Source organism: Hypanus sabinus, chromosome 7 (assembly GCF_030144855.1).
Source record: "Hypanus sabinus isolate sHypSab1 chromosome 7, sHypSab1.hap1, whole genome shotgun sequence".
In the NCBI taxonomy this organism is placed as follows: domain Eukaryota; kingdom Metazoa; phylum Chordata; class Chondrichthyes; order Myliobatiformes; family Dasyatidae; genus Hypanus; species Hypanus sabinus.
The window spans coordinates 64,668,887-64,682,824 of record NC_082712.1 but is presented as its reverse complement, the minus strand read 5'-3'; the positions used below and the strand labels follow the sequence as shown (position 1 = coordinate 64,682,824).

The 13,938-nt window shown below is 40.3% G+C and overlaps 1 protein-coding gene across 6 annotated transcripts in view; it reads left to right on the top strand.

The window, feature by feature from the left end:
• Window positions 1–13,938, top strand: part of LOC132396859 (paralemmin-2-like) — a 377,174-nt gene that overhangs the window by 173,967 nt on the left and 189,269 nt on the right. For all 6 annotated transcript variants that reach the window (XM_059974861.1, XM_059974858.1, XM_059974859.1 and 3 more), the window contains one exon: window positions 11,138–11,223. In XM_059974861.1, the coding sequence (XP_059830844.1) occupies window positions 11,138–11,223 (86 nt within the window). The remainder of the gene's footprint in view (window positions 1–11,137; window positions 11,224–13,938) is intronic.

The window sequence follows — 13,938 nt, the reverse complement described above, 5'->3', positions numbered from 1 at the left end:
ATGGGTTCATAAACAGTGCACACTGGGTGATAATAATACTAAATAATTCTTAAAATAACAGAAATGACTGGCTGTATAAGAAAGATAGATACATTCAATTGCACAATAAATAAGTGGATGGTGTATACTGAATAAATTAAGTAGTACTTTCAAGCAAGTGAAATAGCCAATGAAAAGCAAGTGCCAGAGTTACTGAATGCAATAGGTAGAAAAGCATACAGTTTATTTAACTGTGCCAACCAAACCAGCCAAAATGAGCTTTGCTGATATCATGAACATAATGCAGGAACACTTAGAACTAAATCCACTGTTGATCACAGAACTCTTTAGGTCTCATAAATGGAATCAAAAGGAAAAGGGGTCCATTTCAGTTTACATGGTTGAATTGAAGAGATAGTCTGAGCATTGTCAGTTCAGTGGTGCACTGAGAGATCATTTAGATTGCAGAATCTTACAAGAAAACATTCAAAACTGGCTCCTATCTGAAGCACAACTCACATTTAAAAGAGCAGTTGAAATTACTGTATCAGTGGAAACAGCAGACAGATGCAATTGAGTTGCAGTCAAGAATGCAAATGAGTGTGAACAAAATAGCAACATCTAATCAGAAACCTGCCTGGCTAAACAAATTGTGTTACTGTTGTGACAGGGGCTCACATACACCAAACCAATGCAAGTTTAAAGGCAAAATTTGCAAGAAATGAAACAAAGTAGGACACATACAAAGAGCATGTCAGGTAGACAAAAGTAAAGGGACTTCACATGGGAGAGAAAAGGAGAAAAAGGTCAAGTTGCAGTATCAAAAAGAAAACTAATGTGGATGCTACTGTTTGAAACTCTGATATTGATGAGAGTGACACAGGGCTGATAGGCTTGAGATTTACATTGTGAAAACAAACAAGGGACAAGCAATAAGGCCTACACCAGAAGCGAACAGCAAGTAAATTAAAATGGAATTGGACACAGGCTCAGCAGTTTCAGTCATTCCACAAAAAATGGCATTTGAGACACTCTGAACAGAAACTTGCAAACATCAAACTTCTACTGGAGAAAAGATAACTCCTGTAGGAATGACATTCGTAACAGTGAAATACAACAACCAACAAGGCACATTGGGCTTGTGTGTTGTTAAAATAGGAGGGCCAGCGTTGTGGGGCCATGATTGGCTGAGACAACTACAACTTGGTTGGAGATCCACACCCTATTTGCATGCCATATCCTGTACAATAGAGTCAACAGAAAGCATATTAACAAAAGTGCTGGGTGATGCTACAGCAGTGTTCAAGGATGGCACTGGAAAACTCAAAACATATCAAGGGTAATCATCATCATCTTTATGTTCCATGTCATATGATGTGACTGCTCATGATTACTCTTAGAAAATGTCCCTCCGGAAGTAGTTTGCCATTGCCATCTTCTTTGCAGCATCTTTACAAGATGGGTGACCCCAGCCATTAGCAATACTCTTCAGAGATTGTCTACCTGGCATCAGTGGTCGCATATGCACCAGCTGCTCCCACGGCTTCACTTGGCCCTGGTCATGGGGCTTAGCAGATGCTATGCTTTGCCCAAGGGTAACCTGCAGGCTAGTGGAGGGAAGGAGTGCCTTACAAATCCTTTGGTAGAGACATATTTCCACCCGCCACCCAAATATTAAGGGTAATATAATGTTAAAAGAAAGTGTCGTACGCAAGTTTTAAAAAGCCCATCCGCTTCCGTATACTATCTGTAACATTTGCACTTGCATTCTGGCAGGAAGCTATGGACCAGGTACCACAAGGTTGCCCAGGCACTCAGTGTTACCTGGATGGCTTTGTTACCGGTAAGGATGACGTCTCCAAAATCTCAAGAGAGTGTTTAAAAGATCAGAAGATTATGGGCTCAGACCACAACACAAGTGTGAATTCTGTAAATCAAGCATCACTTATTGTGGTCTCACCATTACACAGTTGTGCTGAGCAAGTTCAAGCAGACTCTGAAGAAATGCAATGGACAAAGCAGTGTGAGGTGAATTTCCAAAAGGCAAAGGAAATAGTGATGTCAGACACTGTGCTCACAGATTGTCCAGTGAAGCTGGCCATGCACTGTTCAGGAATCCAATACGCACAGAAGAAAGGTATCCAAAGCAGTCAGAGCTACTTTCTGCAGAGTCAACTCCTATAACACCCATTTAGGTGGCCCCAGAACCTGGTATTTTTTCACAGCCACAAGTCTCACCTACCAACCCTCTTGTCAGGAAAGACGTTATCCCATAAGAGTAGGAAAGCCTCCTCAGTGATTAAATCTTTAGGACTGAATGGGACAATTTACCATGCAGTGGATGTCTGTATAATAGTTGTACTATATAGTATACTGCGTGCATTGTTGAAATGCATTCTATATTGAGTTGGAGTTTATAGTTAAGCTAGAAGGAGTGTTGTGCATTTAATGTTTCAGTAGTATTTGTGTAATATTGTAAATAAACAGTGTGATTAAGTTTTCTTGTTTGTTGAAATAATTCATTATGGGTTATGTGCAAAAATAAGTGAATTGCATAAATCATGACCCTGCCATGTCATACGTATTCACCTCGCTTAAAGTAAAAACTAAATTAGACTCGCATTCCTGGCTCCGTGTTTCTTTTCAACTAGTTTTTCAATATTAGATAGGTTTCAATGAAATCCCTCCTCATTCCCTCATTCCTCTGAATTCCAGTGAGGACAGGCCCAGAGACATCGAAAGCTCCTAGTATATTAACCCTTTCATTCCGAGGATCTTTCTCATGAATCTCATGTGCTTGTTAGTTCACGGTGCATTTAGAACACCCCGCAGAGGAAAATTTTGTCCCCACCCAGTGATTAACTCAATGCTGATCAGTAAGCAAAAGAAACATTTCACAGCCACATCATATACAGTGCTTCTTGCAGTTCTTTCTGATAGCACTAGATCGAGAGGGCCAGCTCCCAAGAATCCCTGAGAGCAGATGGGAGAGCAGGGCCACAATTAATAAAACACAGTGGCAGTAAACTTAGATACAAGTTTGGTTCAGTGTAACAATAAGTACAGTCACAAGGACCTGTAATATTCTTTAGCTAAAGATCGCAAACTGTAGTCTCCAAGCCACAGAATAATTCAATCCCTTATTTTCTTGGCTCTTGTTTCCATTATCCTTGTGGATAATTTTGCAAACAAGTAATCAAACAGTTCCCAAGCTTCCAGCAGTAATTGTTATTGATTTGATTGACACTGACAGCAGCCTAGAATTACACACTCACTCCCTCACATTATCAAACCTCTCCGTCATACGACAATGACAATATCAAGTGACAAGATTCAGAACTGAGGCATTTAGTCACCAGTTTTGGGTAAGGAGGAATTGTTTTATTTCTGTTCAGTGCAGGAAGTACCAGTAGCCATTGAGGCTGTTGCTAGAGAACTGATTCATCTGGAATGAGTATCCAAAGGAATGTGTCATTCAGTCTTTGAGGGTGAAAGGTAATTATCGAGCCTTTGACCAGTCATTCCAGGAGCTCTATAAACAGTAGGATGACCCAGAAGAGTACATTACTCAAGTAGAAAAAGCTGGTGACTGAGGAAACAAGGCCTGATTTGTTCATCATTGGAACTATACTACAAATGCAGAGTCTTTGGGATAAACTATAAAGGGTTAGCATTCAAAGGTTCATAATAAGCAATGGGGCAGATGAAATCCAATGGAACAGTGCAAACCTCTACAGATTTCGTAGTCTTCAGACCAGGTTCCCCGGAACAATACTATGATCATGCCGAAATCAATGAGAGAACTCAGATCCTAGAACCAGAACAAGGAAAGGTTTGTACCTGGTTTAATTAAGTTAGTTTCAAAGTCCTGATACAGGGTTTTGGCCCGATATGTCAGCAATTCTGCTCCCACAAACCCAACAGACACTGTTTAACCCATTGTATTCCTCCAGAGATGTTTTTGTTCCAGTTTCCAGCATCTGCAGTTCTTGTGTCTTTAGTTTCAAAGTTCCATTTGTTTTAAATGTTTGATTTTATCTTAACTTCAAAATTATTACTTAATTATTTTAAATTTATTAAAACAGCTTTTTTAATTTTGCTCAGTCTTGAGTGAATGTGAATGGATACCAGTCACAAGCACTCAAATTAACCATATAACCATATAACAATTACAGCACGGAAACAGGCCAACTCGGCCCTTCTAGTCCGTGCCGAACGCTTACTCTCACCTAGTCCCACAGACCCGCACTCAGCCCATAACCCTCCATTCCTTTCCTGTCCATATACCTATCCAATTTTACTTTAAATGACAATATTGAACCTGCCTCTACCACTTCTACTGGAAGCTCGTCCCACACAGCTACCACTCTCTGAGTAAAGAAATTCCCCCTCGTGTTACCCTTAAACTTTTGCCTCCTAACTCTCAACTCATGTCCTCTTGTTTGAACCTCCCCTACTCTCAATGGAAAAACCCTATCCACGTCAACTCTATCTATCCCCCTCATAATTTTAAATACCTCTATCAAGTCCCCCCTCAACCTTCTACGCTCCAAAGAATAAAGACCTAACTTGTTCAATCTTTCCCCATAACTTAGATGCTGAAACCCAGGTAACATTCTAGTAAATCTTCTCTGTACTCTCTCTGTTTTGTTGAAATCTTTCCTATAATTCGGTGACTAGAACTGTACACAATACTCTAAGTTCAGCATTACCAATGCCTTGTACAATTTTAACATTATATCCCAACTCCTATATTCAAGCTCTGATTTATAAAGGCCAGCATACCAAAAGCTTTCTTCACCACCCTATCCACATGAGATTCCACCTTCAGGGAACTATGCACCATTATTTCTAGATCACTCTGTTCTACCGCATTTTTCAATGCCCTACCATTTACCATGTATGTCCTATTTGGATTATTCCTACCAAAATGTAGCATCTCACACTTATCAGCATTAAACTCCATCTGCCATCATTCAGCCCACTCTTCTAACTGGCCTAAATCTCTATCTTAGTATTATCTGCATACTTACTAATCCAATTTACCACCCCATCATCCAGATCATTAATGTATATGACAAACAACGTTGGACCTAGTTCAGATCCCTGAGGCACACCACTAGTCACCAGCCTCTAAATCGACAAACAGTTATCCACCACCATTCTCTGGCATCTCCCATCCAGCCATTGTTGAATCCAGAAATTCAGCAGAAAGTTTGCCAGCTGGTGAGCTGAAGTGATGAACTGTTCCATCTCTCCTACCAGATATCATCTCTGGGAGAGGCCCTGTGTTTCCTGGGGCTTTAGTGATGTGGGTGCCAAGCTCCCAGCCAAAGACTGTATACAAGACCCCGGCTGAAGGAAGCTCCTTGAATCTGCTTGGCTATATAGCTGGTCCCTGATCCTTAAGGCCACCAACATCATGTCCCACAAAGCAACCAAAACTCTTTCAGAGGTGGTCCTGTTGAAAATAAGAGGGAATTCAGTAAATAGGATTAACTTGGATTTTCAGAAATGATTTGAAAAAAATTCTGTGGTGACGATCTTTCAAATAGTGAAGGCATATTAATTATATGGACTGAAAACTGGCTTAGTGGTAGGAAGCAAAATAGGATCAGGGAAAATATAAGATCTGACATAACCAAAAGGTCTTTGAGCTCTTCAGTTAATCGAATCCCCTCTTAAAGCATTGGCTGACTTCCATAGAACCCCTGTGGATATTGGCAAACTCCTGAAGGTGTCACCTACCCAAATGAAAACACTGCTACTATGCAAGAATTTATTTTGAACTGTATATTCACAGCAGTAGAACTAATGTGTTAGTAATAGGATGGATTGAGTTGAACAAAATCTTATGTTTCTGGTGACCCAGTTCCTTAAACAAAACAAATGATTTATAAACTCTGTAGGAATGAGTACCTACATTGTACATTAAATAATTTAGCACAGGCTTTCTTACCTCTTTTTTGACCCTAATAATAATGATAAAATGTAGCTGCAGTGCTGCTGTGGGTGAGAAGAAGAAAGGATTTGTTTAGTTATGATGCTTTAATCTAGCCACAATCTGTATGGTACAGGGTTGATGGAGCACCTCAAAAACATTGAACTTATGAAATTAAAAATGACACATATTAATCCGATCTGGTACACTCCAATTCCCAATAGTGATTCATATACTGAAAGCCTGAGATAGCCCTATTATCAAATCCAAATATTAATTTGCTTGCAGCTCCTTTGCAGAAACTACTGTAAATGAAAATCCAGATCAGAGCTCGGAAAAGAAGGCTATTTTGCCCATTATGCCAGTGCTAACTGTTTGTAGAGCTACCAGCTGCTATTTCTCCACAAGTCAGTAAGTTTCCCCCAAACAATTATTTGGTTCCTTTAGTGCAAATATTGCATCCAATTCCATTGACAGTATTTAAGAAAAACAGCCATTCTGATCTCCCTTCTGTTTTCTCGGCTGTCTATTTTAAATTTCTTTCCACTGCTAGTGCAAACTGTTATCTCCATCAATATCTTCTATCATTGTGAAGTCCAGCATTAAATCTTTTCCCTGTAAACCTCTTCCAAGCAAGGAGACCGTTTCCAGTTTCGCCATTCTTCATACCACATCATATCACCAAACTGATCTTGAGTAGTTGCTTGGGCCAAGTAAGCCAAGGGAAGGTAGGCAATGACAGTAATAGAGTTGAGGTGTGGGGGAGGCAAACAAGAGTCCAAATCTTCACTATTTCAAAAAAGGAAGTTGTAGATGCTGGATATCTGAAATAAAAATAGAAAATGCTAGAAATAGTCAGTAAGCCAGGCTGTATCTGTGGGAAAAGAAGATCCTTCACTCATCTTCTGCTGAAGGATGTTCAATTAAGAGTCTTTGAAACTTTAGCCCTGTTTCTTTTCCACAGATGCAGCCAGACCAGCATTTTCTATTTTTATTTCAGAGCAGTTAGTTCTTTGGTCATGTTGGTGGAAAGCAGTTCACTAAATAAATAATTTTACTATGATGTTATTCAATAAACATTATTCATTTAACAACATATCATTGATGCCTGAAGTAATGGCCTCTAAAAGATTATACATTTAAATTAGAATTAGGAAATGCTAGAAACACACAACCGGTCAGGTAGCAGCTACAGAGAGAGAAAGGAAGCTAAGGTATCAGGAGTATATTCTTTAATTGCTTCACCTTTTTTCCTTTCTCCACAGTTACTTACTAACCTGAGGAGTACTTTAAGATTTTTCTATTTATATTTTAAACTTCCTGCATTTGCAGTTTTCACTTTTTGACCACTTTAAATTATGGTATATATGTATGATTACTCACTAATTAAGATCTCTCCCAGGACGTTTGGGTGGTAGGGTTTTAAACTCGGTGAAGACTGCTAAATACACAACATCTCATCCTCATGTAGTTCGTATTTGTCTTTCAGTTTAGATGTTTTCTCCATCTCTTCCTTACAGGCTTGGACTATGTCTTGTACCAAAAGAAGGCTGATAGGTGGCCTGAAAGAGGAGCTTAACATTATAGGAGACAGTAATACAGTACACCTTATATTCCATGTGGGTACCCTCCTACCTGATGGCATAAATATCGACTTCTCCTTCCTATAAAAAAATTACCCCCCACCCCTTCCTTTATTCCTCATTTTAACCTTTTTCTTTTTCTCACCTGCCTATTACTGCACCCTGATCCCCTCCTCCATCCCTTCCTCTTGTGGTCCTCTCTCCTCTCCTATCAGATTCCTTCAATCCTTTACCTTTCCCACCCACCTGGTTTCACCTATCACCTTCCATCTTGTGTCTTTCAGCTTCACCTATCACCTTCCAGCTTGCCTCTTCCCCTCCCCTCACACTTATATTCTGGCATCTTTCCCCCTTCCTCCTCAGTCCTGAAGAAGGGTCTCGGCCCAAAAAGTCAACTGTCCTATTCATTTCCATAGATACTGCCTGACCTGCTGGGTTACGCCAGCATTTTGAGTGTGTTGCAGTAGACAGTGGTTGTTACTGAACTAATATCCAGCAATCTTGACTATTGATCCAGAATTCTCAGTTCACTTGAAATGAAAATTAAATCTGGCATTAAAATACTTGTAGTATCATGAAATGTGACCAATAAACTACTGGTATCTAATAAATGTAGACATACTCAGAAAAGGCAAATGCCATCCTTATGTCATGTGGTCACATGTGAGCTAGCAACGTGATTGTCTCTTATCTGCCCACAGTAATTGCCCTGTGACCAGATGTGAGAATTGTGCCCCAAATAGCTCCAGTGGCTATAACTTCTGAGCGGCATCTCAGAAAGGCAGCATCCATTATTAAGGACCTCCAGCACCCAGGGCATGTCCTTTTCTCATTGTTACCATCAGGTAGGAGGTACAGAAGCCTGAAGGCACACACTCAGCAATTCAGAAACAGCTTCTTCCCCTCTGACATCCAATTCATAAATGGAAATTGAATCTTTGGACGCTACCTCACTTTTTTTTTAATATATAGTATTTCTGTTTTTGCATGTTGTTTATCTATTCAATATACATAATTGATCTACTTGTTTTTTTTTCTCTCTCTGCTAGATTAAGTATTACATTGAACTTGCTGCCACTAAGCTAACAAATTTCATGTCACATGCCAGTGATAATAAACCTGATTCTGATTCAGAGACACCCATGTCTTAGAATGAATTTGAATCAAAAGGAAAGTGAATGGGTTTCCATTTGGGATACATGGAGCCATAACTTCATCCACCAATTGGACATTCACAGAGAGCAGTTGCTATGTGAAATCCTTGGCATTCTGATTAGTTGAGGCATCCATGGAATTAAGGGGAAATCATGGAAGAAAGGGAAAGCAGAGACAACCTGACTGATTGGGATAGAAGGATGCTTTGGTGCTGGGCATTCCATAAGATATAGCGCTAAGGTTTCCTAAACTGTTGTGACCTAGTTTAGATGAAAGAATTTAGTTTGAGTCAGGTTGGCAACATGCCTCCACCAATGTTCTAATATATCTAACATGATTACAAAGGTCCCAGGGCAGCTATTAACCAGCTCCTGCAATCTGCCAAAACACGAGAGCCTCAGTTCAGTTCACTGCACACCATTAATTTTGAGAGAGACTTCCTCGGTTAACAGATGGCACTGGAACCTGCTTGCAGCTCTCTGTTCTGTAACAAGGGTGGGAGATAAGTGTTGAATGTAATTTGAAGAATGGTATTCCGGGGAGGGATTAATAAGTGCAGGTGTTACATTATCCCAACTGCCTACCTCAACAGAGCTACCAGTTCTGGGTTAGGTTAATGTGGGCAAGCAGGAAAAAATCTGCAGGTGCTGGAAATCCGAGCAACACACACTAAATGCTGGAGGAACTCAGCAGGCCAGGCAGCATCAATGGAAGAGAGTACAGTCGAAGTTTCAGGCCGAGACTTCATCTGAGCTGATGAAGGGTCTCGGCCCGAAACGTCGACTGTAATGTTTTCCACAGATGCTGCCTGGCCTGCTGAGTTCCTCCAGCATTTTAATGTGGGCAGCGAGGTTCCTGGTCATTCTTCGCTCTCTGCTGCCCAGAAGAATCCAGCAACTTACGCTGCAACCGTTTGTATATTTGCTTTCAGCTTTTACCTTCTCTTCCAGATCTGCTTCTTGGAGAAGATTCAATGCATGACTTTTCACACGTCCCACTCATTTACTCAATTAATTTGAAATTCAGACCCGCATCCTGAGAGGAAACAGTGACAGCCTGTGAAACTTGTCAATGAGTATGCAACCCAGCACTGCAGCATGGATGGAGACACACCAAGAGTAGGACTGGGGGGTGGAATTCAATGAGGAAAAACATAACTTCTATATGTCTTTTATGACCGTGGCATTTTCTTGTTCATCATGCGCTGTTAACGTGAAATTGCTTTTGTACAAACTTGCACAAGGCATGATCTCCACAAATAAATCAACATGCTAATATGTTTTAGTGAAGTTGGGCACAGAATAAATATTGGCCTGGAAACTGGTGATCATCATCACTCCAAATAAGTGCCACTAAATACCTTATAGACATCTGAGTTGCAGATGGAATTTCAACTTTTTGTCTTATCCAAGAACAGTGCTTCCAATAAAACCGAAAACCCCTGCCACTGTGGTGGTGTATCCACCTGGTTGTGAAGACACTTGAGTGTGTGGAGTGGCTCTGAGAACAGGTACTGGAAAAAAAAGTAGTCCTGACTGAACTACAGTTAAAACCACGCTTTTACTAAACATCAGATGCACTCAGCGTCACATTTATTCCAGCACATGCCCAACGGCCCCAATAAGTTTATCAATTCAGTGTCTAGACTATCACAGACTCAATCTCCTTTTGCTTTCCTTAGTAATTCAGAGTAAGTCCTGGTGTCTCTATTTTAGGAAGGAGGGAATCACCTGTCATTCCAGCTCACGTGTGTCCTTTCAAAATGGGGCACTATTGGGCGCAGAATCTGTGTCATGGGGTATGTTAATTATCCTCATCCACTACGGAAATGATGTGGATACAGGATCAGTTTAGCAGGATGTTCCAACACTCACTCCAAAGCCCGAGTGTGAATCGCAGTCATAACAAACTTTTATTTATAGGATCCAGAAATCATCACAAAGCCACAGTTAATGCCCAGTCTTAAACTACAGTCTACAGTCCCCCTCATGAAGCTGCTCGCACATTGCTATTGGGTAGGGAGTTCCGGGATTTGATCAAATGATAACAATGACAGTTCCGTGTCAGGATGTTGCCACAGCTTGGAAGTGCATAGGTTAGTAGTGGTGTTTCCATACACCTGCTATCCATGTTCTTTTTAGTAATAGAGGTTATGGTTATGGAAGTAACTCGGACCTCACAGTTGCTTCATGGGGCTGATAGTTCACCTGTCCACAAATCAGCAGCAGGGCCACGTGCGAAGGTTTGCTCTCTACTGAGTCCTTGATGTTGTCTCTGCATCCGTCGGGATTCCTCCTTTTCTTTCTTTCCTCAAGGGAACAAAGTTTTGTCATTTCCCTCTAAAATCCAACAAGAAAGGTATTGATGGGAGGAGATAAGTGAGCAATGTCTCCTGAGAAATATTGTAAGGGGAAGTCCTGACTTAGACCATCTGTTAGAAACGTATGATGGTTGAAAAGCTTTAATTATTGCTTTTTAGGGGCAGAGATAAGCCACACCCATCAATCCAAAGAGTTGGTTCAGTCAACCGAGTTCGACATCGCTGGGACACAACAGACCACGGTGGTGAGTCATTTCCTATCTTAATACAACAGTTGAATATCTTTATATCTCATTCCTCTGTAAAGACAATATGAGGCAAAGATGATTTACTGTGGCTTGTAGCAAATTGGTTCAACCCAAGTGATAATAGTTGCAGATTATGAAGAACTGCAGAAGAACAGATTTGGTAGGGCATGTGGAAATCTTGCCTCAGATCAGAAAAGCATTAAAAGAGTTCTGTATTAATCAGTGAGACATGAAGCCTGTGCAAACTTTTCTTGCACATGAAGAAATCGCAAATGAAGTCTGCAGAGTTTTACGTAGGGCAAGTTATTTTGCAAATTTCAAATGAAGTAAATCAACTGCTTCAGTGTTCTTTCTCCACTACACATTTCAACACTCAGTCTGTTGATTTCACCCTGCCCTCATTAGTGGCATCCTTGCCTAAAGTCAGAATCCAAACCTGCCCTCGAGACTGGAGAACAAATCTAGGCTGTTGCTACAGTGACACCATCGAACTGACATCTCTGAACTAAACTGCCCATTTCAACATTGCTCCTTGGGAAAACTTGCTCTGTTACATACTTTAAATAGTACTTCATTGAACTAAAGGGTGATAGAAGATACTGAGATAAATTTTATCATCAGGATGGAAGATTTAACCCTCATCCTTCTTGTTTACAAAACCATAAATATTTTTGAAAAGCTTGTTTGCAGTCACACTGCCAGGCAAAACATAAAACAATATGCACAAAATGCTGGAGAAATTCTGCGGGTCAGCATCCAAATGAACTCTTCATCCCTCGCAAGCATGAATTTTAAACTCTTTTCCTTAAGTACAAGAAAGGCTGAGGGAAGATTTAATAGAATTAGTTAAAGTTATGAAGATTTCTGATTCTGTAAATAGAGGGGAAATATTTTTGCTGGCAGAGTGTCAGTAATCAAAAGACTCAAATAAATAGAACAACTGGCAAATATTCCAGAGCTGGTGGAAAATGAGGAGAAATTCTTTTATTCCCTGAGTTGTAATACATTTGAATTCAATGCGTTGAGAGTGCTGGAAGCAATTTCAGTGGTATCTTTGAAAAGGCAACTGAATGAATAAAAAAACAACTTTTTGTAAACTCATGGCTAGGGGAAAAGAGCAAAGGATCTGGAGTAACTGAATAGAGGTTTTCAGGGACTCTGTATGGCCATGCTGACCTGTTGGTGAACTATATGGCTGTATTTTCTACTTGAAGATATAATTCCATGTTAATAATATTAGCAACCGTCTTATTTCTGGTGTAGCACATGAAATTCACATACCTTATATACCGGCTGGGTAGCCTCCAACCTGATGGCATGAACATTGACTTCTCTAACTTCTGTTACTGCCCCTCCTCCCCTTCTTACCCCATCCCTGATATATTTAGTTACCAACTTACCAAGATTTTATAAAATCTGATAGGAGTTGATAGAGACAAACAATTTCTGCTACTTGGTGAATCCAACACAAGGGGCATGATCCCAGCATTAGAGTAAAATCAGGATTCATTTCCTGAGACTGGAGTTAATTGAGACAAAGGAGACTGGAAATTCAGAACTCACTTCAAATAGTGATTCATGTCGGGCCATTTACCAACTTGAAAGACTAGTTAGATGTATTTTTTTCTCTCTCAGAGGTACAAAGAATGTGGGAAATGTGTGTCAGTAGATAACAGCATTAAGATGCATGTGAAAATATAAGGTCTTTACAGTCAGTGGACTGCAGAAGCCCTGTAGTGTTTATATTCCCTCTTTCACCACCAGAGCACACTAAATCCTGCACAATAGTGCAGCTACCCTACCACTCCAGTGACCTTTGTTGGATCCTGACTTCCTGTAGAGTCAGTAGGAAGATTACTCATTCTCCCCATGATCCCCATGGTTTTCTCCCACAGTCCAAGGATGTGTAAGTTAATTGGGTTGAGTTGTTCTCCGATCTTGGCAGTTTACTTACAAATGTTTCATCACCATCAGTGCACTGTTAATTGTGATTTGTCCTCAGAATACTTATCAATCAGCTGTTTGGCTGTCATTACAGAAGCTCAATTGGGATGTGGAGAGGATATCTCATCACTGATTGGTTGTGTGGCAAACTTCATGCGTTGTGGTCAGGAATTTTGCCACCTTGGCTCACAAATAGGATCAAGGTCTACATGCCCGTTGTTCACAGAAAACCATGCTTTTAGGAATTCTTTTGCATGCCTCTTGTTCACTTGCATCATGACTTTCACTGATGCCCGGTTGAATTTGTGTCCCTTTTGAGCTTCATGGGTAGAGACTAGGAAGAGTTGGCCATGCTGCTTTACTGCCACAGGATTGTCATGGATCCTTGTAGATAATTTTCTCCCAATTGGGCTGACGTAATATTTACTACAGTCCCTACATTGGATTTTGTAGACCACATTGGTCTTATCCAGTTGTAAGTTAATTGTCCACTGTAAATTACTCACAAGGTATACAAAAGATAAAGGAATCAAGGTGTAAATATTTTAAGTGCACTTGAGTGAAAGTGTCAGGGAATTTATCAGGAGACTGGGAGTAACAGCTTTGCTCTCAAAGATTGCTGAATAAATGCAGTGGACTGAATGCTTATGTTGTAAAAATATATGATATGAAAAGTGAAGGAAGCATCAAAGTGTTTTTCTTTTAATAAAGCATTTGTCAAAGTATAGCCTGTTTGCAGAAAGCTACTAATAATAGACAGTTAGGTTG